The 26,436-nt window shown below is 42.3% G+C and overlaps 2 protein-coding genes and 1 long non-coding RNA gene across 11 annotated transcripts in view; 2 read left to right on the top strand and 1 right to left on the bottom strand.

Annotated features, from left to right (window-relative positions):
* ssh1b (slingshot protein phosphatase 1b) overlaps window positions 1–9,848 on the top strand; it is a 16,347-nt gene extending 6,499 nt beyond the window's left edge. For all 3 annotated transcript variants that reach the window (XM_058051213.1, XM_058051222.1, XM_058051231.1), the window contains 13 exons: window positions 2,007–2,107; window positions 2,215–2,279; window positions 2,761–2,882; window positions 3,634–3,702; window positions 4,186–4,251; window positions 4,845–5,039; window positions 5,884–5,977; window positions 6,094–6,222; window positions 6,303–6,349; window positions 6,423–6,569; window positions 6,728–6,928; window positions 7,000–7,603; window positions 8,910–9,848. In XM_058051213.1, coding sequence (XP_057907196.1) covers window positions 2,007–2,107; window positions 2,215–2,279; window positions 2,761–2,882; window positions 3,634–3,702; window positions 4,186–4,251; window positions 4,845–5,039; window positions 5,884–5,977; window positions 6,094–6,222; window positions 6,303–6,349; window positions 6,423–6,569; window positions 6,728–6,928; window positions 7,000–7,603; window positions 8,910–9,281 — 2,212 coding nt within the window. In that variant the 3' untranslated portion in view covers window positions 9,282–9,848. The remainder of the gene's footprint in view (window positions 1–2,006; window positions 2,108–2,214; window positions 2,280–2,760; window positions 2,883–3,633; window positions 3,703–4,185; window positions 4,252–4,844; window positions 5,040–5,883; window positions 5,978–6,093; window positions 6,223–6,302; window positions 6,350–6,422; window positions 6,570–6,727; window positions 6,929–6,999; window positions 7,604–8,909) is intronic.
* On the bottom strand, window positions 428–26,436 carry LOC131104272 (uncharacterized). 2 transcript variants are annotated; one of them, XR_009119752.1, is made up of 5 exons: window positions 26,146–26,435; window positions 25,953–26,050; window positions 24,678–24,803; window positions 14,165–14,275; window positions 428–2,316 (listed from the first exon to the last, which is right to left on the bottom strand). It is a non-coding gene; the product is annotated as an uncharacterized LOC131104272 (long non-coding RNA). The 2 variants fall into 2 exon arrangements; XR_009119753.1 differs by lacking the exon at window positions 428–2,316 and adding an exon at window positions 5,468–7,384 and having other exon boundaries at window positions 26,146–26,436.
* Window positions 16,516–25,611, top strand: coro1cb (coronin, actin binding protein, 1Cb). Of its 6 annotated transcripts, none has more exons than XM_058051165.1 (11): window positions 16,516–18,066; window positions 20,120–20,319; window positions 20,733–20,855; window positions 21,763–21,892; window positions 22,044–22,225; window positions 22,336–22,455; window positions 22,781–22,885; window positions 23,125–23,270; window positions 23,415–23,472; window positions 23,747–23,998; window positions 24,717–25,611. In XM_058051165.1, exons 1-11 carry the CDS (start codon window positions 16,599–16,601, stop codon window positions 24,834–24,836), a joined length of 2,904 nt encoding a protein of 967 aa, XP_057907148.1. In that variant the 5' UTR covers window positions 16,516–16,598; the 3' UTR covers window positions 24,837–25,611. The 6 variants fall into 6 exon arrangements, with proteins under 6 accessions (XP_057907148.1, XP_057907138.1, XP_057907157.1 ...); XM_058051155.1 differs by having other exon boundaries at window positions 16,578–18,066; window positions 24,714–25,611; XM_058051174.1 differs by lacking the exon at window positions 16,516–18,066 and adding an exon at window positions 18,845–19,160 and having other exon boundaries at window positions 24,714–25,611.

Below are 26,436 nucleotides of genomic sequence, written 5' to 3'. Positions count from 1 at the left end.
TTTTTTCCTAAATCCATCCATTTTCTATGCCACTTATCCTCACAAGGGTCACGTATATGCTGGAGCCTATCCCAGCTGTCTTTGGGCGAGAGGCGGGGTACTCCCTGGACTGGTTGTTTTTTCCAAAATATGTTAATTAATAAATAATGCTGTTTCATGGTTGAATATGGCTTACTATTAGTCAAAAATATACACATTGAGGAAAATTTTTGTTTTTTTTTGTCTAAATCAAGCATAAAAATTGCTAATTTAACTAAAATAAATATATAAGGCATTCAGAAGATGCATTCAAAAACGCCGTGAATTACATGCAGTACATTTAAGAAGCATTGATCTAGAGCAGGGGTGCTCATTACGTCGATCGCGATCTACCGGTCGATCGCGGAGGTGGTACTGGTCGATCGCTGGTCGATCGCGGCGTGACATTAAAAAAATATCATCCCAGCATCAATGCCGTCACTTGATTGACATACAGGGCAGCCATTCAAATGACAACTGAATGTTGCCCTTCGGGCGACCAATCAAATCAAACAACGTCTCTAAGTGCAGCAGAACTTACGATGTCAGCCTATCATCCATCCCCGTTACTTGATTGACATACAGGACAACCAGTCAGATGACAACTGAATTTTGACCTTTAGGTCACCGCTCATGCGTAAACAACGATGCAAAGTGCTAAGCTAGTCGGCGAATTGCGAGATTTTAAAGCCCTCGCTAAAGTTTATGGTCACTAAAATGAGTGAAGGAGCTGGACCAAGTAAAAAGGCAAAAACTGGACCAAGTAAAAAGGCAAAAATCATATCACTTCCATACGGATATGGAATATTATACGGATATTATCCATGACTGATAAACATTTGGAAGTGTGCGTGAGGCTGGCTATCAGCAGCTACTCTCCGGACTATGCATCCCTGGCTGGTTCAATTCAGTGCAAGTCATCAAAGTAAACTCAGGTAATTACAAAAAATGTTAATAGTTAATTATGTGTGTTTTGCAATATTGGCTCATTTGGTTATGTAAGGTACATCAACATACATTGTAGGTACAAATAATCCTCAATACATTTGAAAATAAATAGATGTTTTGCATTTTTGTAGTGGGTAGATCATTTTGACTCGGTCATTTTAAAAGTAGCTCGCATGCTGAAAAAGTGTGAGCACCCCTGATCTAGAGGCATTAATGAGAGCATTTACAATAACTTGGATCAATAGCGCCTCTGCTGGTGGCCGCCAAGTAGTGCAACTACAAGATGTGATTAATCCACAATCAATTCCGAAGTCAATTAATCATGTCCATCACTAGTTTCCATCTAGCAGTGCAGTTTAGTTTGGTGTAGTAAAAAAAAAAGTTAAGAAGAGTCGCGGAACTAGAGTAGTGTGGTACCAAAAGTGCTGTTTGTTGACCGGTAGACACTACCGGTACCCTTCCTTTCGGCATTTCACAACATGAACATTTGTGTAATTAATCCTTAAATGCAAGCTGTAACATAAATATGTGTAACGTTGTTTATTGCCATCTCAGCATTATTTTCCCACCAACAATGGCACCGTTTGACTAAAAGGAAGCAGATAGACGAGTGTGCTGTGCTGGAGGTGAAACAATGAGGCTGTGTGTTCCATGTCATCATGAACGCAAACACGCTCTACTAGTTATTGTAGCCCTCACAGCTCCGTTATGCCCTTAGGATGGGGGAAGAGGCCATGCTGTTTGTTTCATATATGATGACTGTATGTGGAAAGGCTGCATTTCTGCAATGTGCTGTGTGCGCTCTGACAAGAATGCGTTGAACGTCAAAAGATTAAACAATGACGTACGGTTACTATTTTTGATTTTTGGACGAGGAGGATGCTTCTATGAATGAATAAAAAACATTTATCCATCTGGATGTTAGCATGCTAATTCCAAATTTAAGGAGAATGATGCTAGAAATAGACAGGACTTGAAATTGTGTTATTTTTGTATAATCTCGCATTTCATTTCATTCATTTCATTATTGCTCTCCTCAGCCTCAGCGAGAGCTTCTTCATGGTCAAAGGTGCAGCCCTCTTCCTCCAGCAGGGCGGCAGCACAGAGGGACCCAGGACTCCCACCCATCACAAACATGCAGGTAGATAAAAAAAATAAACCAACCACTCATTGGTATTTTCAAGGCACCTTTCACCAGCTTGCCACAAGTGAGCAGTATGACAATCATTTGTTGTTAAATGTCTTCAGGTGACTTACCTCAACACCTGCAGGTCATGTTTAAGATCCTGCGCTCTGAAGATCGTATTAAGCTGGTAAGTTTGATCGCATTTTTATCCCGCTCCTGAAGCGCTGCACACAAAAGGGTCAGAATATGTCAAAATATGAACCCCTACTGATATGTTTGTCTTGTGGTGCTGTTGGAATACACCAAAGTTTGACCCTTTAACTTCAAATGTCTCACATAGCTCAATGCACTCTATCAAAAAAAAAAAACACTGTAAATTAAAGATGTTTAGCCAAATTAGTACGAAATTTACAATTTAGGTGATGGACAAGCCTGTCTGTAAAATTTGAGAAAATTGTTGAAAAACATAGCTACCATCAACCAAAATGTCATAGCACTAATTTGTCCGTAAGTCACTATTTGTCTGATTATAAAACTTTGACAATATCTGTATTACATGTATGTTAGCATGCATACAACCCATTAAGTCATTGTTGAAAACATGGGGCTTGGCACTTAAAATACACACTCTGCATGTTTCCATCAGTGTCCAATCAATTTGTTTCCAGGCTGTGCGACTGGAGAGCGGCTGGTCGGAGCGAGTTCGATACATGGTGGTCATCTACACCAACGGCCATCAGGATACGGAGGAGAACATCGTCCTGGGAATGGACTTCACTGACAAAGACAGGTTCTTTATCTCCTTTTTTTGGACATTGTAAACTTAAAAGGTGCTGTTTGTTTTATTACATTCTGTGTTACGCAGTTTCGTTGAATTTAGCTCACTTGAGAACACACTATTGCATAAAAGCTGTGTTGTGTCTTACATGCGGCGGATTAATACAGTAGGCAGGCTCTTCTGGTGGCAGTGCGCCAAGGAAAAGGAAGGTTTATGCAGTTGAGGGTTTGTGGTAATTTGCATTGGCAACGAATATGAAATTATTTTTATCACTGTTTTATTTAATTTTTGAACTCACAATGGGCGGCACGGCGGACTCCGCCTCTCGCCCAAAGACAGCTGGGATAGGCTCCAGCACCCCCGCGACCCTCGTGAGGAAAAAGCGGTAGAAAATGAATGAATGAATGAACTCACAATGAGCTTGTGAACCCATCACAAATTGCATGAGGTCATCACTCAACAAAATAGGCTGACTCATAATGAAAGAAAGAAAACTAAAATCATCACACAGCAATTTAACACACAACAGGTAGATCACTACCACTACTAGTAGAGAGAATAATAAACAACAACTTTGTGAACTGTAAGCATGTCACTTTAGTAGCTATTTCCAAAACACTCTACCAAAGCATGCTGGAAAGCAGGAAGTGCTCCCAGCGATGCTAAAATATGTTCCAACTCATATTAAAGCTCGATTCGCAACCCGTCACAGGGTTCATTCTTTATTAAGAATTTGTAATTAACATCTGTCTAAAACTTCCAGGAAAAGCTGCTCCATTGGGATGGTGCTGCCATTGTGGAGTGACACCAACATCCACTTAGATGGAGACGGGTAAGCTACACGTGATATCCTATCACAGTGATTCTCAACTGGTGGGTCGCGGGGTCTTTGCCAGAAAAACAATAGTGTCATATAGTAAATAAATAAATACATTTTATATATATATATATATATATATATATATATGACAAGTTTGCATTAAAAATGTACTCAATTTATGTCACCACTGAGGTCATTGAAGGGTGATGGGGTCCTGCGGCCAAACCAGTTGAGAACCACTTTCCTGTCGTGTGTCCATTTTAATGACCTCCAGTGGCTCAAAAGTGAATTGCATTTTTCTTTACTTTTTTTAGTTTTTTTTTTTACTGTGGGACCAGTTCTTGCTGAGCTGGTAACATTGTCTGTGTGAGCTGGAGGAATGTTCCACAGGTTGAATAGCTGCCTCCCCACCACGGCTGTGTTTACAACCCATACATGCTACACTCTTTACCTCCTTCTTATCCTCCTCATTTTATTCTTCTTGTTTCCCCTCAGAGGCTTCAGTGTCAACACAGCGGGTCGCTCTCATGTCTTCAAACCTGTATCAGTGCAGGCCATGTGGTGAGTCCTTTTATGGATTTAAGTTTTAATCATTTTTAATCATGTATGTAAATATACTTATACTTATATTAGGCAGTACTTCAATGTTCCACTATGTTCTAGGCAGTTTTCAGTCTTGTATAGGCATCCATTTTCAAATATGTAAACATATACAGTCCATCTATGGTGACCCTGAGCATATTTTCTACTATACTGTTCGTTTTTTATGCGGATGCAGTCACAGTGCCATCTGCTGGCCAGTTCTCAGCATTTAGTTAGTAGTTACTGTGGCGTGAAAGATGTACATTTAATTTTATCAGCACGCAGGCATTAAAACTAATAAAATATAATTAAAAATAGAGATTAAAATTTTAGAGCTTGATTTGTAAAAAAAAATCCAATAAAATAATTTACTTACAACTATATTATATTATATACAACTATTACAACTTATAACTAGACTGTCTAAATGTAAAATGAATGTCTTCATTGCATGCAATGAATTAGCCTGCAAAATATTTTTTCAACGACATTCAAGTCCCTTGTTATCACTATTTTATTTCCAGAATTTTGAAACCCCTCACAATGTATGTTTTTTTGTTTTTTCCCTACAGGTCTGCCCTGCAGGTCCTCCACAAGGCATGCGAGGTGTCACGCCGCTTCAACTACTTCCCGGGAGGCATCGCTCTTACGTGGATGGCCTTCTATGAAAGCTGCATCACATCAGAGCAGAGCTGCATCAACGAGTGGAATGCTATGACCGACCTGGAGACCACCCGGCCCGATTCCCCTACAATGTTTGTAGACCGGTAAGACCCACGTATTGTACATACTAGGGGGTGTCTCTGAGATGAGACAAAACGATTTGGCCCACGAGAACAAGACGAAATTTTAACATGAATTTTAAGTATATTTTTAGGATTAACATTTTAGCTTTTACTAGTTTCATCTTTTGCTGGGTTTTCATTCATTCATTTTCTACCACTTATCCTCACGAGGGTCACAGGGGTGCTGGAGCCTATCCCAGCTGTCTTTGGGCGAGAGGCGGGGCAAATTTCCCCACTGAGGGACAAATAAAGGCATATCTTACACCCTGGACTGGTGGCCAGCCAATCACAGGGCACATATAGACAAACAACCATTCACACTCACATTCATACCTATGGACAATTTGGAGTCGCTAATTAACCTAGCATGTTTTTGGAATGTGTGAGGAAAACCGGAGTACCCGGAGAAAACCCACGCATGCACGGGGAGAACATGCAAACTCCACACAGAGATGGCCGAGGGTGGAATTGAACCCTGGTCTCCTAGCTGTGAGGTCTGCGTGCTAAACACTAGACCGCCATGCCGTCTTTTGCTGGGTTTTGTTTATTTTATTTGTGTACTGAGCCACACATTGGACACCCATGTATGTTTGACGAGCCAGACTGGTGTTGCTAGGCGACGGAGAAGTGTGTCCAAGCCCTGCCTTCTTGGCTCTGGTCATTGCATCGTTGAGGGGTTTATGCAGCTTTCAGATCGGCATCAGGCCGACAAGTGTGCTGCGTGCCGTTACTCGCTAAATATAAATTGTCAACATGGATCTCTTGTGCATATGAGGGGTGCTTATTCTTAAAAGGGGCAGCTCTGATTTTGTGTAATTTGGTGCAGGCCGACTGAGAGGGAGCGGACTGAGTGTCTCATTAAAGCAAAGCTACGCAGCATCATGATGTTTCAAGACTTGGAGAACATCACTTCCAAGGAGGTATGAGACCTTCATTCCAATGAGGGTTCTACTGTTTTTTTTTTATCTGTATGACTTCTTTATTTATATTTCAATATTCTAGAATTTTTTGTTTGACTTTTCTGCCTTCTCCTCAGATTCGTACGGAGCTGGAGCAGCATATGAGTTGCAACCTGACCGAATACAAGGAGTTCATAGATAATGAGATGTTGTTGATACTGGGACAGATGGACAAGGCCACCGTTATCTTTGACCATGTCTATTTGGTGAGAATTATCACTATCTATCATAGGTTTTAAGTACAGTACATGGCAGTTATTCTGATACAGCGCTTTTGCTTGTATAGGGCTCAGAATGGAACGCTTCCAACCTCGAAGAACTGCGCGACTGTGGGTAAGGATCAGCAACTCTTGGTTTTCATTGCTCCATGTAGCACGACCAACAGAAGCTTGGGTATTTGTTTCAGAGTGGGCTACATTCTAAATGTGACCAGAGAGATTGACAACTTCTTCCCAGGGATGTTCTCCTACCATAATGTCCGCGTGTATGACGAGGACGCCACCGACCTGCTAGCCCACTGGAACGACACATACAACTTTATTGTCAAAGCCAGGTGACACATATACACACTGTAGTAATAGTAGTTGCAGCCGAGGTCGGGTCGCAGAGGCCGACTGATCTCAAGGTGTTCCCAGGCCAGTTGAGAGACGTAGTCTCTCCAAAGTGTCCTGGATCTTCTAATGTGCTGTTAATATGTGTTTTGTCCTCCAGGAAGAACAGTTCCAAGTGCCTGGTGCACTGTAAGATGGGTGTAAGCCGCTCCGCCTCCACTGTTATCGCCTACGCTATGAAAGAGTATGGTTGGCCTCTGGAAAAAGCGTATAACTTTGTCAAGCAGAAGCGAAGCATCGCTCAGCCTAACGCAGGTTTCATGAGACAGCTTGCAGAATATGAGGGAATACTGGATGCGAGGTACTGTAGGTTTTTGCATAAAACTCGATTACTGCAAACACACAGCTATTGCCACTTTTTTCACTTTCCAGTAAGCAGCGGCACAACAAGCTATGGAGACCAGGAAGTGATGAGGAAGGCTCAGATGAGCTACAAGCATCCAGCCGGTGTTCGGGCCAAGAGGGAGAGGAGGAAGCCTGGGGAGGTTGTGGGGCGTCGCCCTGTCGAGGTCTAGAGATGGAACCCCTCGACTCCCTCAACTACAACTACTACTTCAGGCGCCTGTCAGACTCTGCGTTAGACAGCGAGCCCTCGACCCCAGTGCGGGGCCCCCCTCTGCTCGGAATGGAGAGAGTCTTCATCGAGATCGAAGACGTGGAGAGAGATGCACTCCTGGAGGACGAGGGTTTCCCCATGGCTCATCTAACGTTGCCAGGCGAGGGCACGGCCGCTCAGACATGCGGGCGCCTCGACCCCCTGGAAGACATGAGACTGAGGCTGGAGTTCAGTACGCTTGAGGAAGAGGACGAAGAAGAGGCCAAGAAGGAGGAAGCCGAGATGGCCGCCCTGGCTCAAACCCCCGCCCATTCTGAAGGAAAGCGATCCGGGGAAGAGAGCCGGTTAGGCCTTGCCAACTTGAACACCAACAACAGCAACCGGCTAGCTGCCAAACGCAGCTGCCCGGCCGCCTTTGATGTGAGTTAAAATTTGTTTCATTTCATTCATTCATTTTCTACTGCTTATCCTCGTGAGGGTCCCGGGGGTGCTGGAGCCTATCCCAGCTGTCTTCGGGCGAGAGGCGGGGTACACCCTGGACTGGTGGCCAGCCAATCACAGGGCACATATAGACAAACAACCATTCACACTCACATTCATACCTATGGACAATTTGGAGTGGCCAATTAACCTAGCATGTTTTTGGAATGTGGGAGGAAACCGGAGTACCCGGAGAAAACCCACGCATGCACGGGGAGAACATGCAAACTCCACACAGAGATGGCCGAGGGTGGAATTGAACTCGGGTCTCCTAGCTGTGAGGCCTGCTCTCTATCGTATGTTCTTGAGAAATGTTATTCATTCATTGCTATAGTAAATGCCTCTCCTGAAACAATCAAAGCAAAATGTGTGCAGGACTTAGCTGCAACCAGCAGAGGCAGTGTTGATTCTCTTGGGATAACTTTGGTTGACCAGTCACTCCTGGGAAGGTTCACAACTCTTCATGTTTTCGCCACATATACATAACACCTCTCACTGTGGTTAGCTGTTAGTCCCAAAGCTTTAGAAATGTCTCAATTACTTTCTTTCTGTAGGGGAGCAATCAGTTTTTTCACACAGGGTCATGTAGGTTTCTGATTGAAGCTTTTTCTTGTTGCATTATGCCTTTTATGGAATGTGGGAGGAAACCGGAGTACCCAGAGAAAACCCACAAATGCAAACTCCACACAAGAGATGGCAGAGGGTGGAATTGAGCTCGGGTATCCTAGCTGTGAGGCCTGCGTGCTAACCACTCGTCCGCCGTGCAGCCTATTTGTTTAATTTAATGTACATATGTACATATTTTGTCATCATATCATATAATCCATTATTATTGACAACCCCACCCACTCCATCGGACAATAGAGGGGCAGTAGAGCTTATTCTCCAACGGACTCCTCCAGTTCCGTTGCCACAGTGAACGTTACAGGTGAACGTCTATAATACCTCACCTGTCTGTAAAAGATCATTCACAACATTATCTGCCCTCTCTTGTATAAACTGTAAATGTACTTGTATTTATATGAAAATCTTGTTTCTTATATTGTTTTATGACTTATTATATTTTATTCATATTGCATTGCATTTTATTTAAGAGTATTGGTCTTTTTCTTCTACAACTTGGAACCAAGAAATTTCTATTATGGATTAATAACGTGTGTCTAAATGAAGTGTAAAAGTGTAAAATAATGTGTAATATTGCCTATGCTGCTGTCACTGACTGTTGCTGTGTTTTTCATCCAATCAGGACAGCGCCACCCCTGGCAACCCTTTAAAAGTCAAACCCTCCTACCAGTCCTGTAAAGACTGCCTTCGCCTACCACAAGGGCGGCGCTGCGACCGTCCAGCAGGGGGACGTTCCCACCGCCTTAACCCATCTCGCCACTGCACTCTCCCCACCATATGCATAGACCCTCCTGGGACCATTTTTACTTCCAGTCCACTCGTCTCCAGTAGCCACCTATACCGTTGTTCCCCCACCACCATCCCGCTAGACAACCGTCAGAAAGTGGTGTCGCCCATGAGCTGTGAAGACCCAACACACGTGTCTAACTCAGTAGAGACTATGGATGAAGCTGAGGTGGACGGACAGACTGGAAATCCAGCAGAAATCCAGTGAGGGAACCAAATGCTATGTGGAATTGGTGAATCTGCCAAATTTGATGCGGGAGGATCGGCTGGTGCCTTGACTGAGTAGCCTGAGCTTCAGTGACAGAGTTGACTGTCCTGACTTTGAAGTGTTGCCAGCCCAAAGCTGCAGGAGTTCTCGAAGGATCCATGAAGCTGGTTAGCATCCAATCAGACTAAAGACCCTTCTGGAACCTGGCTGAGGAACCTTTAGAATTTTTACACAGCAGAATGGATGGTGAGATCCCAGGTTTGTGGTTCTTTGAACTGCAAAGAAATGACGGCCATGCGAAGGAAAACGCCTAAACACCTTGGTGTTCTGTGCTGTATAATCCACAATTCAACTCAAACAGTACTTACTACTGAAGAAGCGTGATGGTCGTTTTCAGTCAGACCGCCAAGACTATGTCCCCACAAGAAAATATTTCAAATTAAAAGCATTGCATTGTTTACAGTTTTTTGAGGCAGTGACCACACTTGTAGTTCAATACTCTGCTATGGACAGATACTGTACACTGCAAAAACTCAAGCCCAAGTGAGATTAAATATCTGATTTATCCGATTTTTCACAAAAAATATTTTTTCTTACCATGTACACAATACAACAGCAACAGAACCAATGTTGTAATAGCATCAAGGACCGCATGAGAAACTGGAACCGGGAGAACTCTTGATTATCAAGTATGCTGCATTACATACAACACAGCAGCAACAGAACCAATGTTGTAATGGTGGTAAGGGGCCAACTGCGCAGCCAGCATTAATACCGCTAATGAGTTAATTGTAAACAACAGTACAGCAACATATTAAAGTACACGCAGAGATAGATAAAGCTGCCGGATGCAGCTACTGCCATCTTGTGGCGTTAATACAAATAAACCCTACATCAGAGGATGTGTTGGTGTGTTGTCACACAGTACTAATTAAGACCCCGGCACTTATCTGCTTTTGTAGGCCATGCACCCGGCGATGATAGGAGACTATGTGGTTAATGAACAGATGCTCAATTACAGTAAAGAAAATAATACACCAACATCCAGAAAGCTTGGATTTGATTCAAGCAGTTCCGCGTCGTATCTCAGATTTGAGTCCATATTTCTGAAGCCATTATTCTACCATAGTAAGAGTTCAGTCAAAAATGAGCAATTTTTTTTACCTTGGTTTTGCTGAGATTGGTGTTTTTTTGCAGTGTACAGGGTGCATTTTGCATCACATATTTGGTCCTGGTTCACTGGTATTTTTATCATTGGAGCAAAACTAGCCCATCTTTTTTCTAAAAGCGTCAGGAGTTCCCATGCTTCCGGCAGTTAATGTGTTGTTAAGTGGGCTTTGGCTTTGAACACCCATGCATGGCTTCGCAGTATTACAGTATTATATATCTGCCACTTCCTTTATTAATATAGGAACACACTTGTGCCACTCCAGTCTTTTACATAATGATATAATGATATATATATATATATATATATATATATATATATATATATATATATATATATATATATATATATATATATATATATATATCATTTGTGCCACCAATCCAAAGATGTTGTACACATGTTTAGTGTTTGGTTGATGTTGCTCTTTTGGCACGCTGGGTGTGCTGGAAATCTTCACAGGGCATGTAGAAAGCGAATGCAAGTCATTTAACCATCACAAGGACACTGTATATTTTTTGTGGAAGTTGTTTTGCTTTAACAATACTTCCTCTTGTTCGCCATCCTTACTGGATCCCTACTTGGAGCTGCCGGGTTGCTCCACAAGTTAGATTTCAATAATTAGATGGGTTTTTTTGTCTTTACCCTCTTTTTTTAACCCTTTAATACCCTGAGTGGACATGATGCAACCACATTCAGCCAAGTTCCTGGCCCATTTTAGGTGATACATAGAAAATTTGGCCAACAATCTACCTTGCTAATGTAAGAAGATGTAAACAAAAGAATAACAATAGGTACTGTGAGATTAATAATGTTTACGTGACTGTATGTGACATTTTGGCGCCCCCTGTGGGTTGTGGTCAGAATGTTTTAGAAGACATGATAGCATACATCTAATAATAATAATAATAATAATAATACATTTTATTTGTATAGTGCTTTTCAAAATACTCAGAGACACTTTACAGAAAAATGTAAACAGAGTAAAAGATACGTTAAAATACAACATTCATTCATTTATACACAGTTAAAACACAATCTGTTTAAACTGATTCAAGACAAATACCTAATGTGTCTGCTAAATTTCGTGTAAAAGTCGAGTAATTTTTTACATAAGCATAAAGCATACAATACTTGTAATTTATTTCTTAAATTAAGGTAAATTATTTATTTATTTAAAACCCTCAAGTATAGTCGTCCCTCATTACAGTTAGGGCTTTTAACATTATTAGAGCCCTGTAGTCATGAAATAACCCCATATTAACCTTTACACTCGTATTATTCTTAGTTTACATTGCGCAACTCTAATGCTGCAGGGACTCAAGACGGCCGCAAGCTACCAACCTAACCATTTAGCCTCAAATGTTTTATTCTAGATTTAAGAAGCCCAAAACGTACCACTTTCACACGGAATGTGAGGAGTTTTTTTTTTTTCACTGTATCATGTCGGAAATGCCATGGCTGACTTGATGCAATGTTTTGTGTCATTGCTGCCACCTAGTGACCAGAATACTGTATATCACTTGCGTTTGGACTAATAATATACCATAGTCTACCACAAAACGGTGATAATTTATTCATTAATGTAAATATTCTTTGTAAAAATGCAATATAGTGAGGCTGCAATAATCAGACTGCAATGTTGCGAGGGACAACTGTATATTGAGATAGCAGTGTGATTTACTGTACGATGCAGCTACTAATATACAACACAAAAACGGAGGACAACATCATGTGTGATTTGGCTAAACACCCTAAAATTGCAATGGGTGTTTTATAGATTGCGATTGAGCTGTGTGAAAATTTCTAAGTAAGTTTAATAGCGGCGCCACCATGTGGTGTATTTGTCAAAAAAAAAGAATACAGTAGGAGTGCATGTTTTGACACATTTTCACCCTTTTGTGTGCAGAGGTTCGGGAGTAGAAGAGTGTATTTCACATCACTGTGCTTGTCTGAATATAGTAATAGAACGTTGTTAATCTCACTTTTGTTTACATCTTACATTGGCGAATAAAGAGGTTTCCTATTACTTTAAAGAGATCCATATATGGGAATATCCAGCCCCCCAAAACAAAATAATTACAAAAAAAACTTCCACAGAAGTGTCACAACAATAAATGTGAACCTAATCAGAATAGGTTAGCTTTGACTAAGCTAATTTAGCCTATTTTCACTGAAACCTACAAAACTACAATAGATAGTATTATTCTACTGTATTTCTGTGCCCTGACCACAACACTGTTTACATCATGTTTTTAAATCTTTTCTTTTGTATTTAAGTGCCTTAATCTCAGCCTTAGCTATTGGCGTCATCATAGGCTTAGCAAGCATTATTTACATCCTCACGTCTGAATACACCTCAGTATAAATCATAACTTGGGACACATAATGTATGCAAACACTTCTGTCAGCCGATGCTAATATATAAACAATATATACACTTCTTCATGGACTTCCATTTTTATGAATATTGTATTTGTTTGATGTTGTTGAAATGCGTGCTCCATTTTATGGGGTTCGAGCTGGCTGAAGAACCTTTTATGTTTAATTTAAAGCAGGGATGATTTAAAATGATTGCACTGTATGTATCAGTGTGGACTGGTTTTTCTGGTGGATAATATGAAAGGCACTGCAAAGTGTTTGTTCTTACGTTACTCTTTAACAGCCAGTGAAGTCCAAAATGGGAATTTACAAAGCACAAGACTGCTGAATAGGAGAAGCGAACGAATGGCATTTATCAAACGCACCTACCTGGATGCTCTGGTATTCTTTTTTTGTTTTTCATAATGTTCATTGTTTACATTTTCTGTTCAAACACCGTCTGGTCTGTTTATTCTGTAAATAAACCATTGGAATCAAACAAAAAGTATGCTCTCTTGGTTAAGTTCGGTTTGTCCAAATGTATTATTAAAACCGAGACATATTTGTGGCAATAAAGCTGAGGTTCCACTATAGTTGCAAAAACATTAAAGCCAAAAAACTTGTTTATGAGCTTCTAAAAAAAATAACATTAGAGCCCTGTACACATTGAATAACACCCCTATAGTCAACTTTATATTTATTATCTAATATCGTCAACAGGATAAGTAATAAGACTGAATAACGCACTGTTAGCATTGATGCAGAGGGTGGGAAAAAACTATTTTAAAAAGTGAGCGGCATGCCACAAATAGTCCCTGGCAGGACTCAGGACACTCCTGGGTTAAACAGAGAGAAAAGACGGGAGTATCTTATTGAGTTATTCCTATTAAGCATTCTGGCATCATGAGGCCAGTCACATCTGAAGCAAATCTCCCAAACGCAGAGAAACATCTTTCACTGTGTTTACAAGTCATTCCGTGATTTAGCCTGCCTGAACTTGACTACGAAGAACGTGGGACGCCTCATCAGTAAGTTGCCTACATTTTTTTTTTGTTTCACACTCCCAACTATTTCCTGGAGCGTGTGAGGTCGAACTGCCAACTTTGAACCAAAGAGTTGTAGTCTTGAATTACCATTCAGTCCAAACCAACTGTGTAAAGTGTGGTAAACTTTAAGCTCATATAAGAACATAGCAAAGAAGTAGTTGAATTGTTAAAACTAATAACATTAATAATATGCTTTGTCACTGCTTTGTCATCTTTAAATATATTAAGTATGAACATATCGACATAGGTTGCTTTTCTAAATATAAAATAGCCAAAATGCCCAGTGTAGTGCATCAACGGTAACTTACCTCCCACTTAGTCCTGTGATCCGAGTCCTGGTCTGATTTCGGTGATGTGGAACGTAGTTGCATGCGCGGGCGCAGACCCCTACGTCTGTCGTAAAACAATCTCTTCATCCCCTGTGGAAGACATATTCAACAATGGACAGGTTACAGTGCGGTACAGTAACGGCGAGGGATTGTAAGGTCTGATCACCGACCACAAGTCTGCATTACGCTGCTGATGATGATCTCATACAACTTGATTTTAAAAAAATCTGAACTATCCCTTCAAGGGAGGAAAAAATGGACACCCTTTCATTTTTTTCCTAGCTATAAAGCAAGTACCCTCTTTTATTATTATTAATGTTGAACATGTCATATTGGTATCATTATCATTACTCTCAAGGATATGAAGGATATTAAAGATGTGTCTTAGTCGTATCATCATAAGCAGAAACATTATCCACTTTGAGAACTATCAGTTCTCTTCTGGTGTTCAACATCTCACAGCATATTTTCAAACATGTCAATTTCAATGTAACAGTAAGTATTATTGTTGTATACACAATATTTATTAGCTCAGTGTTAAATGTCACTATCGTATGTAATATCTCATAAACAGAACAAAATATTGTCTACACACAATGTAGTTGTGTGCTGGATGTCGTATTGTTTGTTAAAAGGGATAAAACACTCAAGTCTTCATTACGGCCAGACTAATAGATGGTGCACTCAAAGTCACAAGTTTCCTATAAAGCTGTTTGGGATCCAAAGAAAGAGATGCTGAAGAGAAGTCATGTGTCCCAGGGTCAAACTGTCGCCACGGTATTTTTAATTAACATTGGCATATGTGGGGGCGGCACGGTGGTCTAGGGGTTAGCGCGCAGACCTCACAGCTAGGAGACCAGGGTTCAATCCCACCCTCGGGCATCTCTGTGTGGAGTTTGCATGTTCTCCCCGTGCATGCATGGGTTTTCTCTGGGTACTCCGGTTTCCTCCCACATTCCAAAAACATGCTAGGTTAATTGGCGACTCCAAATTGTCCATAGGTACGAATGTGAGTGTGAATGGTTGTTTGTCTATATGTGCCCTGTGATTGGCTGGCGACCAGTCCAGGGTGTACCTCGCCTTACGCCCGAAGACAGCTGGGATAGGCTCCAGCACCCCCCGCGACCCTCGTGAGGAAAAGCGGTAGAAAATGAATGAATGAATTGGCATATGTGTCAATCTTGACATATAAAAAACACACTAACCTTTTTTTGAAGTGTTTTTAGTAAGCCTTACTAAGGGCACACTGCGTTTTGTGTGTCTGTAGCTTTAATGCAAATGAGAAAAACTAAATGCTCAAACTTACAGCCTCTGTGTTTGTCGCCGATCAGACTAAAGTCCGGGTCAAGTCCCAAGTCATTGACGTCAAAGTCCAAGTCGAATTGAAAATCACTGATGATATTGTCAAGTCCAGTCCAAAGTAATCAAAATTGTGACTGGAGTCCAAGTCATGTGACTCAAGTCCACACCTCTGGTTGGCAGTTCTCCAGGCGGTGTTTTAAGATGTGTAGAGAAGCCTGGGGAAGGGTGTTCATGAGGTCTTTAATTTCAAAGGCATGCATTTGAGGGCCTATTCTCTCAAAAGTGGAGCGAACAAATGAGGTAAATGATGGATTTTTCCCATGTTCGGTAAAAACACACTCGAAGGACGCATCATTAAAGAGTACATTTTGCATAACAAGAACAAGCATGCAACCCCTACTTGTTGTTTTTGTCCCAGACCTAAAAATACACATCAGGACTTTAAAGTCAGCTGAGCTTTTGTCCTAATCTCTTATCCAACATTCATCACGTCTCTGCTCTCATCGAACCTCAGTTCGGCCAACAAGGCACTTGAATTCCCTGTGACCTTTTGGGACACTGTAACCAAAACAATCATGGATCATGGACAAACAAGTCTAGCCATACAGTATGTGCCGCAGTCCAGTCCACTGACCTTGTCAACTGGCTGACCTCTTATCTCACGTGTCTGCTTTCTTTTATGGCCTCCTGACTCACTGGCGGTCCAACTAATAATAGAACATTCCTGCCATACAGAATGGGAGAAGATAGATAGAAAGGGTGTGAGGAATATACCAAAATAGAGTTGGGATTCAAGATGGTTTACAAATAGCAACAGCCTGTTCATGTGAGACATTGGGGACAAGTCATTCTGTCTTTCTTATTGTATGACAGCACTATGGGCCAGAAGGTGGAGAAGATGCAAGAGAAGGACAAAGTGCCGTGGGACGGTACAGTCGTTTCAGAACGTATAGACCCCCAAATTGAGCAGCCAATCAGGGATCTCGGTCAAAGGGAGCGACCTCTGAGAGTCACAGTGGGTGGAGACGAGGAGAGTTGGCCTGTCACTGGAGCTGCGGGGGACAGACGGACTTTTGAGAGATCCTCTGATAGCAAGGCCTGTAGTGAGACTATGGAGGAGGAGCAAGCTTGCGGGCATACGGGTGAATGGAGAGTCTCATGCGAGCCTTCTAATGAGGAGGACTTTGTAGTTCTGGAGACACCTGACGGGGACAAAACAGAATCATCTATCAAAAATAGAGCTGAGGAAGCCGTGACGCAACAATTCAGGAACTGCCTGCCAGACAGGGTTGAATTGACAGACGGCAGGTGTCCACATGCCAATGGTCACTTGCAAAATACATTTGAGGAGGCAGACCACTTGATGGGGACGAGAAAGGAATCAAACTGTGGACACTCCGCTTTACTGACTGACTCGGAAACTAGGGAAACAGCAAATCCAGATTCAGGGTTTCATGCACCAAAAACCCAAGCGGACAGGTTTGCCAGTGTTGTCTCCAAGAGGGCAAAAGCAGTTGCGTGCAATTTGGGAACAACAATACCCTTCAAAGACCAGAGCTCTTGTCCAAAGCAGGACGATTGGGTTGATTGTATTGAAGACTGTGATGGAACGACACATTTTGGACACCTGACAAACAAAAGTGATCTTGTTTGCTTTTCTGCCATCATCACCCCTCCACCTTTATCTCATCTTTTACCTGAAAGAGACGCAATGAGTGGACAGATGGACAAGCCTCCATCGACAGAGAGGCCTAAAGTCAAAGGTCCACCTCCACCAGTTCCGAAGAAACCTAAAAATCCATTCATTAAGCCAAAGGCAACTCGGGTGATGTCCAGCGATGTGCAAAGACGAGGAAACCTGCGTTCTGAAGACAGAGCCAGGAGGAGACACACTTTTGATTTTAACAGATGCGTCCTCAGAGACGCTCCAGTGTTCAACCAGGACATGTGTGTACTGTGGGATGAAAGGGGCACCTACACCAACACACATCGTTTGTCCATGGACCTCAGTCCTTGGGAACACTTGTCACTGGAACACATGGACGACGAGTACGGGGACTTGATCGACTTTGAGTACTGCACTCGTATGGCCAAACTGTCCTCAGAAGAGGACCTCATGGACTTGGACATGTTGCAGAGACGCGCGTCCCAGGAAAAACAAAATAAGTTTAAAAGGGCACAGCCGCCTGTTGTGAAAAAGCCGACAAATCCTTTCATCCCCGCAGAGTCTGTTCATGCACCAGAGGTTGCATCAGATAATGAGACTGAGCAACCAAAACCTGCTCTGAGAAGAGAGCTCTTCACACGGGACAACAACAGACTTCTAGCTCATCCCAGAACTACGACACAGACAGATGATCATACAGAGATTGCGTCGTACAAGCCGGTGGCCAAGCTCGTCAGGGAGACAATGAAGAGAAGTCAGGCAAACCGACAAAAACCTGAAGGAGCTAAAACCCAAGTCCAGGTGGCAGAGCATCAGAGTCCAAGTGTCAAAGTATCCCAAATGAAGAACACCTTTGATGTACCAAAGAAGTCCAAAGAGAGACCACAAGAACATCAACCACCTCTAAAGAAAGGTAGGTTGGCATGTCCACTTGTTTAAATGTCAAATGTCAATCAAAATAATTAATGCCTCTAGTCCATTATCCACGATGTCTCCTATAGTTGGAGGGCGTGTCCTCTCTATGCACTTTAAAATGTTGCGTTACACTCAATCACATATCAGCAGTATTAATGGTGGCTAAGCAGGTTGCACCTTACCACTATACCTACATTGGTTCTGTTGCTGCTGTATTTTCCCATATAGTACTTGTTAAAAATGACCATGTGGTCAAAGAATGCTATGTACTTCCATACAATGTCATGCTCTCATTAGAGTCATTAATGTCATTAGAGGTCAATGTCATTTAAGGTGCTTCGGTCCAATTATCGCCTGCTTCCAATTAACTCCCCATCATCTTTCTGGTTCACGTATAGAAACATCCAGGCTAAAAACACTTAATTCATTCATTCATTTTCTACCGCTTTTTCCTCACGAGGGTCACAGGGGCGCTGGAGCCTATCCCAGCTGTCTTCGGGCGAGAGGCGGGGTAAACCCTGGACTGGTCGCCAGCCAATCACAGGGCACATATAGCTAAAAACACTTTTGCTTTGTTTTGGGTTATTATGGCAGCACCATTTTTCGAGAATATTCTAACAGTATTGCCAATATATGTTGAAGGGTGACTTTTTAGTCACTGTTTTGGTAGAAGTTAACAAATTGACCTTTAAATCTGTCTGCCCATTCCTCTGCTCCACTCCTCCCCATTCACACATTGACTGCCTCCGTCTGCGCATGTGTAGTAGCCCATCGCCAACGTATTTCATTGAATGTAATAACAGTGGGAGAAAACGATTGTTACCGCAGGTGATGAGAGAGGGAGCACAAGGGGGATTTGCTGAATGCTGAAATCTGACACATCCACAAACATAAAACGCAAACCTTTTAGAGCATTTGTTTGTAGTTAGGAAAGGAGAAAACACAGCGAGTGGGCTTCTTTTTTTCTGTGTGTGGAGACGAGAAGAAGGGGATACTGGAGGAACGTCCTGCAGGATAAGGGCGCGCCTAAAAAACTCACAGATTCATGTGTTCTGATTGATTGTTCTCGGGGAAATCGCATCGATTTGGGAGGTGAGAGTATTGTGAATGTGCGTATATTTGTGTGTTGGCGGGTGACTCTGCAGCATCCGTTTAGCTTGCAAGGATGGGTGGAAATATCTGCACTTGCGTCAGCTGGCTGAGGTCCACCGCAGCTAGCAGCTAGCGGCTAACAGTTAGCAGCTACGCTCAGCGGCTAGCTTGCCAGATGCCAACCACCGACTGGAGGTTTACGGCACACAAGGAAAAACAGCGTTTTTTGTCATTTGAGTTTATATATAACACAGCGAAAGAATTCTTACTTATCGCATAATGATAATGAAAGTGTTCAAACCTGTTTGCATTTGCCATTGAATGACTGAAGATGGGTGTTTTCTGCCCGTAGACTGTTCCAGCCCGGCATACGGGGAGGCTCACTTCTGGCAAACCGTTTTTATCACATGTTCACCACAATATGTCATATTTCTATTTTATGCGTACAATTGTGATGATGGAAGACTTAATGTGTCTGAGCCACCACCTCCCCTCCCGTCCTCAATCAACCGATTATGATATGAGCTAATGTATGTCAACGCTAGCTAGCCACCATTGTTTTAGCCCAGTGCAGCTGTTGCCTTCACATCTGCAGATATTGTCTCAAAGAACGAAAAGCTGCGTCTGATTTAAGTCAAATGATAGTGCTGAATTGCCCTGCATAGTTGGACTGACGACAGGGTTCATGGTAATGATCCCCAAATTGAGCCCAGATGTCAAAATTCTCTTGCAAAACGTAAGCTTCAGAAGTTAAAACAACAGCAGAATCCTACTGTACTTGTTTTTCATGTCAGTAACAAAAGCATGTAGGCTCATATTACTGGGAGAACATTCTGTTCTGGTCATCCACTTATGCATTCTCGTGCAGCCCTGCTATTGTCTTCTGTGGGTTTTTTATCTTCTTTTCGTTGTGTTGCATTCACTGACATGAACACTGTCACTGACTCTGTCTAACACAGACATGTTGCGGCGAGTTGTGCGTCAGAGCAAATTCCGCCACGTCTTCGGCCAGGCGGTGAGGAACGACCAGTGCTATGATGACATCCGCGTCTCCAGGGTGACATGGGACAGCTCCTTCTGCGCCGTCAACCCCAAGTTTGTCGCCATCATCATTGAGGCTAGTGGGGGCGGAGCCTTCCTTGTCCTTCCTTTACACAAGGTGAGTCACAGGAAGTTGACTTATTTCCTCACATCCTGTCTGGCGCTTGTGTATTTACGCAACTTATTCCCGAGGGTATCGGGAATAAATCCACTCTTGTATTTCTCCTCCACTGTAACATCAGCTTTACAGATGCCGTGTCTGCTCTGAGAAAACCAACACACTTACGTGATATAGATATGTTAGAAATCCAATAGGAAGTGCCCTAAAAGATCAGGTTGCTGTTATCATATACACTGATGGCTTTCAGAACATGTGCTCAATCAATAGTAGAGCAAATTTGCCACAGAGCATGTGGATAATCAATGTTTCAGTTGTGCTCCAGTTGAACGCAATGCTGTGAGAGAGTACAATCATTTTAGGCTACTGGGTTGATTTAAAAATGATAACACAACTATTCCTGTGTGTTACAGACCGGACGCATAGACAAGGTCTTCCCTACAGTATGTGGTCACACGGGTCCGGTACTAGACATCGACTGGTGTCCTCACAATGACCTTGTTATCGCTAGCGGCTCGGAGGACTGCACCGTTATGGTAAGGGCACTGTTCACCATGTATCAATCACCTGACTTTTGATACTTCTACATATTTTTGTGAATATTTTTTGTGTGGCATATTAGAGGTATGAATTATCAATACACTGTAGACAAATATTGATATCGTAGTTTTTAAAAATAACCCACCATGTACTGTATTGTACTGTGTTTTCTAAAAGACTATAAATGGTGTAAATATAGCTGGTACATTTATTTGCCAAAACCATAACAAGGTTGGAGGCAGCTATGATATGGAGAGGCTGTCATTTCCCACATTGAAGAACCAATTATATATAACAAGTCAATGATGCAGGGCCTCACGGTGACCGAGTGGTTAGCGCACAGGTCTCACAGCTTGCAGACCCGGGTTCAATTCCACCCTCTGGCATCTCTGTGTGGAGTTTGCATGTTCTCCCTGTGCAGACATGGGTTTTCTCCGGGGATTTTGGTTTCCTCCCTCATTCTAAAAACATTCTAGGTTAATTGGCGACTCCAAATTGCCCATAGGTATGAATGTGAGTGTGAATGGTTGTTTGTCTATATGTGCCCTGTGATTGGCTGGCCACCAGTCCAGGGTGTACCCCGCCTCTCGCCCCAAGACAGCTGGGATAGACTCCAGCACCCCCACGAACCTTGTGAGGATAAGCGTTAGAAAATGAATGAGAAAATGAATGAAAGTCAATGATGCATGAGAATGTGGAAAGGAAAAGGCAGCTCCTTCAGACCTGCCAGCATGTACACATTTTTTGTACACGAGTGGAGAAAGCCAAAAATACCACTTCCACATGGGATGGGAGGACAACTTGTTTTCACTATATCATGTCGGACATGCAGTGAAGCAGCGGCCCAAGATATTTGAGGAGGATTGGGTCAAATTAATGGACACACATTTTCTTTGGCCCCAGGTTTGGCAGATCCCTGAGAATGGTCTGGAGTCTGCCCTCTCAGAGGCAGTGGTGGTGTTGGAGGGCCACTCCAAGAGGGTGGGCATCGTGTCTTGGCATCCCACGGCTCGCAACGTTCTCCTCAGTGCAGGTACTCTCAAACTGCTTTGCTGTGCCTTGTGTCTGTTAACGTATGCACAGCTGAGCTCTAATTATGTCCACTTGTCTCATTTGCTGCTTTTGTGGGCCCAGAATAAACACAACATGTCCTCTCAACACCATGTTTCATGTGTCCACTTTAGGGTGTGACAACCAGATCATCATCTGGAATGTGGGCACGGGTGAGGCCATGATCAACCTGGATGACATGCATCCCGACGTTATCTTTAGTGTCAGTTGGAGCCGCAACGGCAGCCTCCTCTGCACCGCCTGCAAGGATAAAAAGGTCCGTGTCGTCGACCCTCGTAAAAAGAAGATCGTTGCGGTGAGTGGGGCGAAGGGGGGCTTGGTGGAAAAATGTTTGCCACTAAGCCGTGGTGGCACTTATGCTGCAGACATGGACGCCCGGTCTGATGAGTGCATTTCTGTTTTTAGGAGAAGGACAAAGCCCATGAGGGAGCCCGGCCAATGAGAGCAATCTTTTTAGCAGACGGAAAGATTTTCACCACTGGATTCAGCCGCATGAGCGAGCGCCAGCTAGCGCTATGGAAAGCTGTACGTCATTTGTCAAAAACTTTTATTTCATCATGATAAACAAGTCTTGGAAAAGAGAGTCCTGGCCAGGACAGTTCATGTCATTTCCACAGCAGCACACGGATTGATAAAATAAGACACACTTGAGTCAGTGTTTACCAATCTCCACTAGGGTGTGCTATAGTGCAACAGGGAGCATGTTGTGATAAATATACTATATAGCGTTTCCTCCTATAGTGGCCTGGGGAGTTCATTTCAGGCAAGGGTGATGTGAAAGGCACCTCAATTGAATTCTACAATTGAATTCAACTACACGTAAATGGACATGTTTTTTTTTTCTCACCAGGACAACATGGAAGAACCCATTTGCGTCCAAGAAATGGACTCCAGCAACGGCGTCCTGCTCCCCTTCTTTGACCCAGACACCAATATAGTATACCTGTGTGGAAAGGTCAGTGGCAGCTATAGGGTATCGTTTACATATTATACGATACCAGTGCCAAATCAGTACTTTATAAAAGTGGGCCAGTGTTTAAACAGTCAATGCACCGATACTGATATTTACTGTTTTTTTTGGCTTGGTTTACTACCATTTATGTCGCCATCTGTGCCATTATGGTACCAAGTTTCAGTCCACTATATACTTGTTTCTTCCACTCATGATAGTCCCCTCCTTCTCCTCCTCATCAGGGTGACAGCAGCATTCGGTACTTTGAGATCACAGACGAAGCGCCGTACGTCCACTACCTCAACACCTTCTCCACCAAGGAGCCCCAAAGGGGGATGGGGTACATGCCCAAACGTGGACTAGATGTCAACAAATGTGAAATTGCCAGGTATGGCAGTATAGTTTTGTTTAATTATTCCTAATAAATGTTTAGTTGAGACCTGATGAATGAATCAGCTGAGCTTGTATTAATACATTGTTTAAATTGTCAATGTCGTTGTAACATTTTATAAAGCCAGACCCTTTTTTTAAGGTTCTATAAATTACAAGAGAGAAAATGTGAGCCAATCATCATGACAGTTCCCCGAAAGGTAATTTCTTCTATTTTTTTCTAATTTTTCTATTTACTCAACTGTCAACCATATTAAATATTATCACTTACCTAATTTTCCACAACTTTTTAACAATGACTACATTTTATTTGTTGATTATATAGTATCATGATAATAATTTGGTAAAGTAGTATATATTATATAGGTCATATATATTAATTTGGGAGGTAAATGTTAAGCAACATTTAAATAAGGTATATTATATACTACATCATAGCTACATCTTCTGCTTCCTGGCCCGCTTCCTCCCCAGTCGGACCTCTTCCAGGATGACCTGTACCCAGATACGGCAGGCCCGGACCCCGCCCTGGAGGCAGAGGAGTGGTTTGCCGGAAAAAACGGGGGGCCTATCCTGATCTCGCTTAAGGACGGCTACGTCCCGACCAAGGGCCGCGATCTCAAAGTGGTTAAGTCGAACGTCCTGGAGAACAAACCCACCACAAAGGCGGAAAATGTTTCAAACGTCCAGAAGCACATCTCTCACGCGCCCGTGCAGCAATCAACAGTGAGTGATCTTCTGAAAGCACATTGTCGTACGATGAACTGCATTTTTCTTTAAGTTGATTCATTTCTAATTTGTGTATATATAACAACAGAGGAGTCATTTTTTTAATGTGTTGCACTCTGTCTAGCCTCTTTTGCTGACTTTTGGCCTGTCACTAATTTGTGTGGTTGGAACAATTCACTAGAGTTATGGATCAGCACATATTTCACGATTTAGGTCACAATCCAAATGTGATTTTATTGTCAGCTAGAATGATAACATGGTAAACGCTCTAATTATAGCTGCGATAACCACAAAGTATTTAACTAAACCGCAAAGTGGACAGGATGCTAATTGGAAGCAGGCGAAGATCATTATCATTTTATGTAACATTGTTTCCTTTTTTTTTTTTTTTTTTTTATATATAACAGAACCAACGCTGTAATAGCAGTAAGGAAACTTACTACTTTTGGTCCATTCTCAATTATAGGATGAGAAAAAGGTATTTTAAGGAACAAATGAGGTATTATTACAAGAATAAAGCATGAACCTTCAATTGAAATTGGAATCCTGTTTAAATTCTATTGAAATTCATGGAATTAGATTGGAATTTTGCCTAAATACTTGCTATTGTAGACCTACTGACTAGATCGGAGCATTTACCGTGTGTGTGTGTGTGTGTGTGTGTGTATATACATACCCAAAGTTGAAGTTTTCTTTGCGTCATTTATTTCAGCAGAAGATGGAGGATAAACTGGAGGAGGTACTCAGAGAGTTCAAGTCTCTGCGGGACCGGGTCATCCTTCAGGACCGTCGGATTGCCAGACTGGAAGAGCAGGTCGCAAAGGTTGCTATGTAAGTCTCAAATTCCACCTGCCCATTTCCCTTCCCGCCCCGTCCCCAACTAGACCGGGATTTTGGCGGCCATACTGCAACGAGACCAGGTCTACATTCCAAGATGAACTTTTCCTCATCAGTCCCTCCTTTTCCCACACTTTGTCCACGAAGTCACAAAAAAAACTCTTTTTCTTCAAAGAAACAGTCTTATGTTTTTTTGTTTTTGGTTTCAAGTTGTGCTGAAAGGTTGTCATGTGAAGTTGACTCCTCCAATTTTTATGTAGCATCAGTATTTCCTGTCATCTTCTCTGTGTTGCCAAATATCAATTGTGTGCAGTTTCATGCACTGCTTTTGACTTTTCTGCCCTGTCGTACATTCCAGGTAGAATGACATAGTCAAGCTGATTTGTCTTTTTCATTTTTTTTTTAAAAACAAAATCTCTTGAACTCCCCCGCACACCCACCTCCTGCCTCCCAGTCTTTCATTGCTAAAGATCAGATTTATGAATGTGGATCCTGTGATCCTGTAGGCTTGAAATGTACCAATTTATTTTTTATTTTTTTGGGGGGGGGTGTTGGCAGTGGTCAGGGTTGCATATGTTGCATATCCAGTTGTAAATGTTGTGCAAATATAGTGGTGCCTCTTGTCACTGTTAAGGGTCAAACTATAAAAGCCTTGCCCTGTCCAGTGCGTACCTGGTGTTGGGAAGGGACCACCAAGCACAAAGTTTGTGTTTCACTCAACCGCAGACAGAAAGTTCTGTGCACATAATAAAGATTTTACACTCAAAACCAAACATGAATCCTCCCATTTTCTTCTTAAATATCACAAACAGCTCACTTGGTATGATAAATCTTCTACAGTACATTCAGAACAATGAACATACAGCTTTTGTATTGGCTTTGATGTTACTGCAGATGTACCAAATTAAATGGCTGTTTATCTTTTTTTTTTTAGATTTAATAGTGATATTTTTAGAATCATACATCATACAAGACTTATTGGTTAGTGTTCCCTCGTTTATCGCGGGGGATATGTTGTTGAGTCACATATTTTAAGACTAAACCCAATACACTTGACACACTATTCTCTGTCTCCGGATTGGAGACAAAATTATTAAATTATTAAGTTACTCACCTGTTATTTAACTCCTGTAACCATGCCGTTCTGTCCCGGCGCCGTTCCGTTGCTTTTTTGTATCCTTGTTAAAATATTGCCGCCGTCCTCCTTCCAACCTAAGATGCATTTACAGTATTACATAATGACGCCTTGTGTATGTGTGTGTATACTTAGAACTTCTGCATTTCTTCAGCATGTCCAGAAGTCCAACCTTTTGTGCTATGATGACGGGCATTCTCATTCCCGTTTCGTCGCTTTTGTGTTTTTTTGCGTGTTTTGTTGGGGAGAAATAAAAGTTAACTGCTGCTAGCTAGCAAAACACCGCAGTCGGCAAGACGGCGGGAAGGAGGAGATTGATTGACAATGATTTACAGCCAATCAAGACGCAGAAGACAATGGGGCGGAACAGACAGGTTGAAGACACACCGAGACAGAGACTCAATTTCCCACAATGCAAATCTTAAAGGGCGAGGCTCCGCCTGTAACAGTCTTTATTTGTTGT

This window comes from Doryrhamphus excisus, chromosome 2 (assembly GCF_030265055.1).
Source record: "Doryrhamphus excisus isolate RoL2022-K1 chromosome 2, RoL_Dexc_1.0, whole genome shotgun sequence".
Classification (NCBI taxonomy): domain Eukaryota; kingdom Metazoa; phylum Chordata; class Actinopteri; order Syngnathiformes; family Syngnathidae; genus Doryrhamphus; species Doryrhamphus excisus.
The sequence above is the reverse complement of the archived record's forward strand: the minus strand, read 5'-3'. Positions and strand labels throughout refer to the sequence as shown.

What these genes read in the sequence shown, in the direction of transcription:
- coro1cb (XM_058051155.1), top strand. Translation starts at nt 16,599, where the DNA reads ATGGAGGAGGAGCAAGCTTGCGGGCATACGGGTGAATGGAGAGTCTCA. An exon ending in TCAACCACCTCTAAAGAAAG is followed by an intron (nt 18,067 to 20,119) that starts GTAGGTTGGCAT and finishes TGTCTAACACAG; the next exon opens with ACATGTTGCGGCGAGTTGTG. An exon ending in AACAAATGTGAAATTGCCAG is followed by an intron (nt 23,271 to 23,414) that starts GTATGGCAGTAT and finishes CCTTTTTTTAAG; the next exon opens with GTTCTATAAATTACAAGAGA.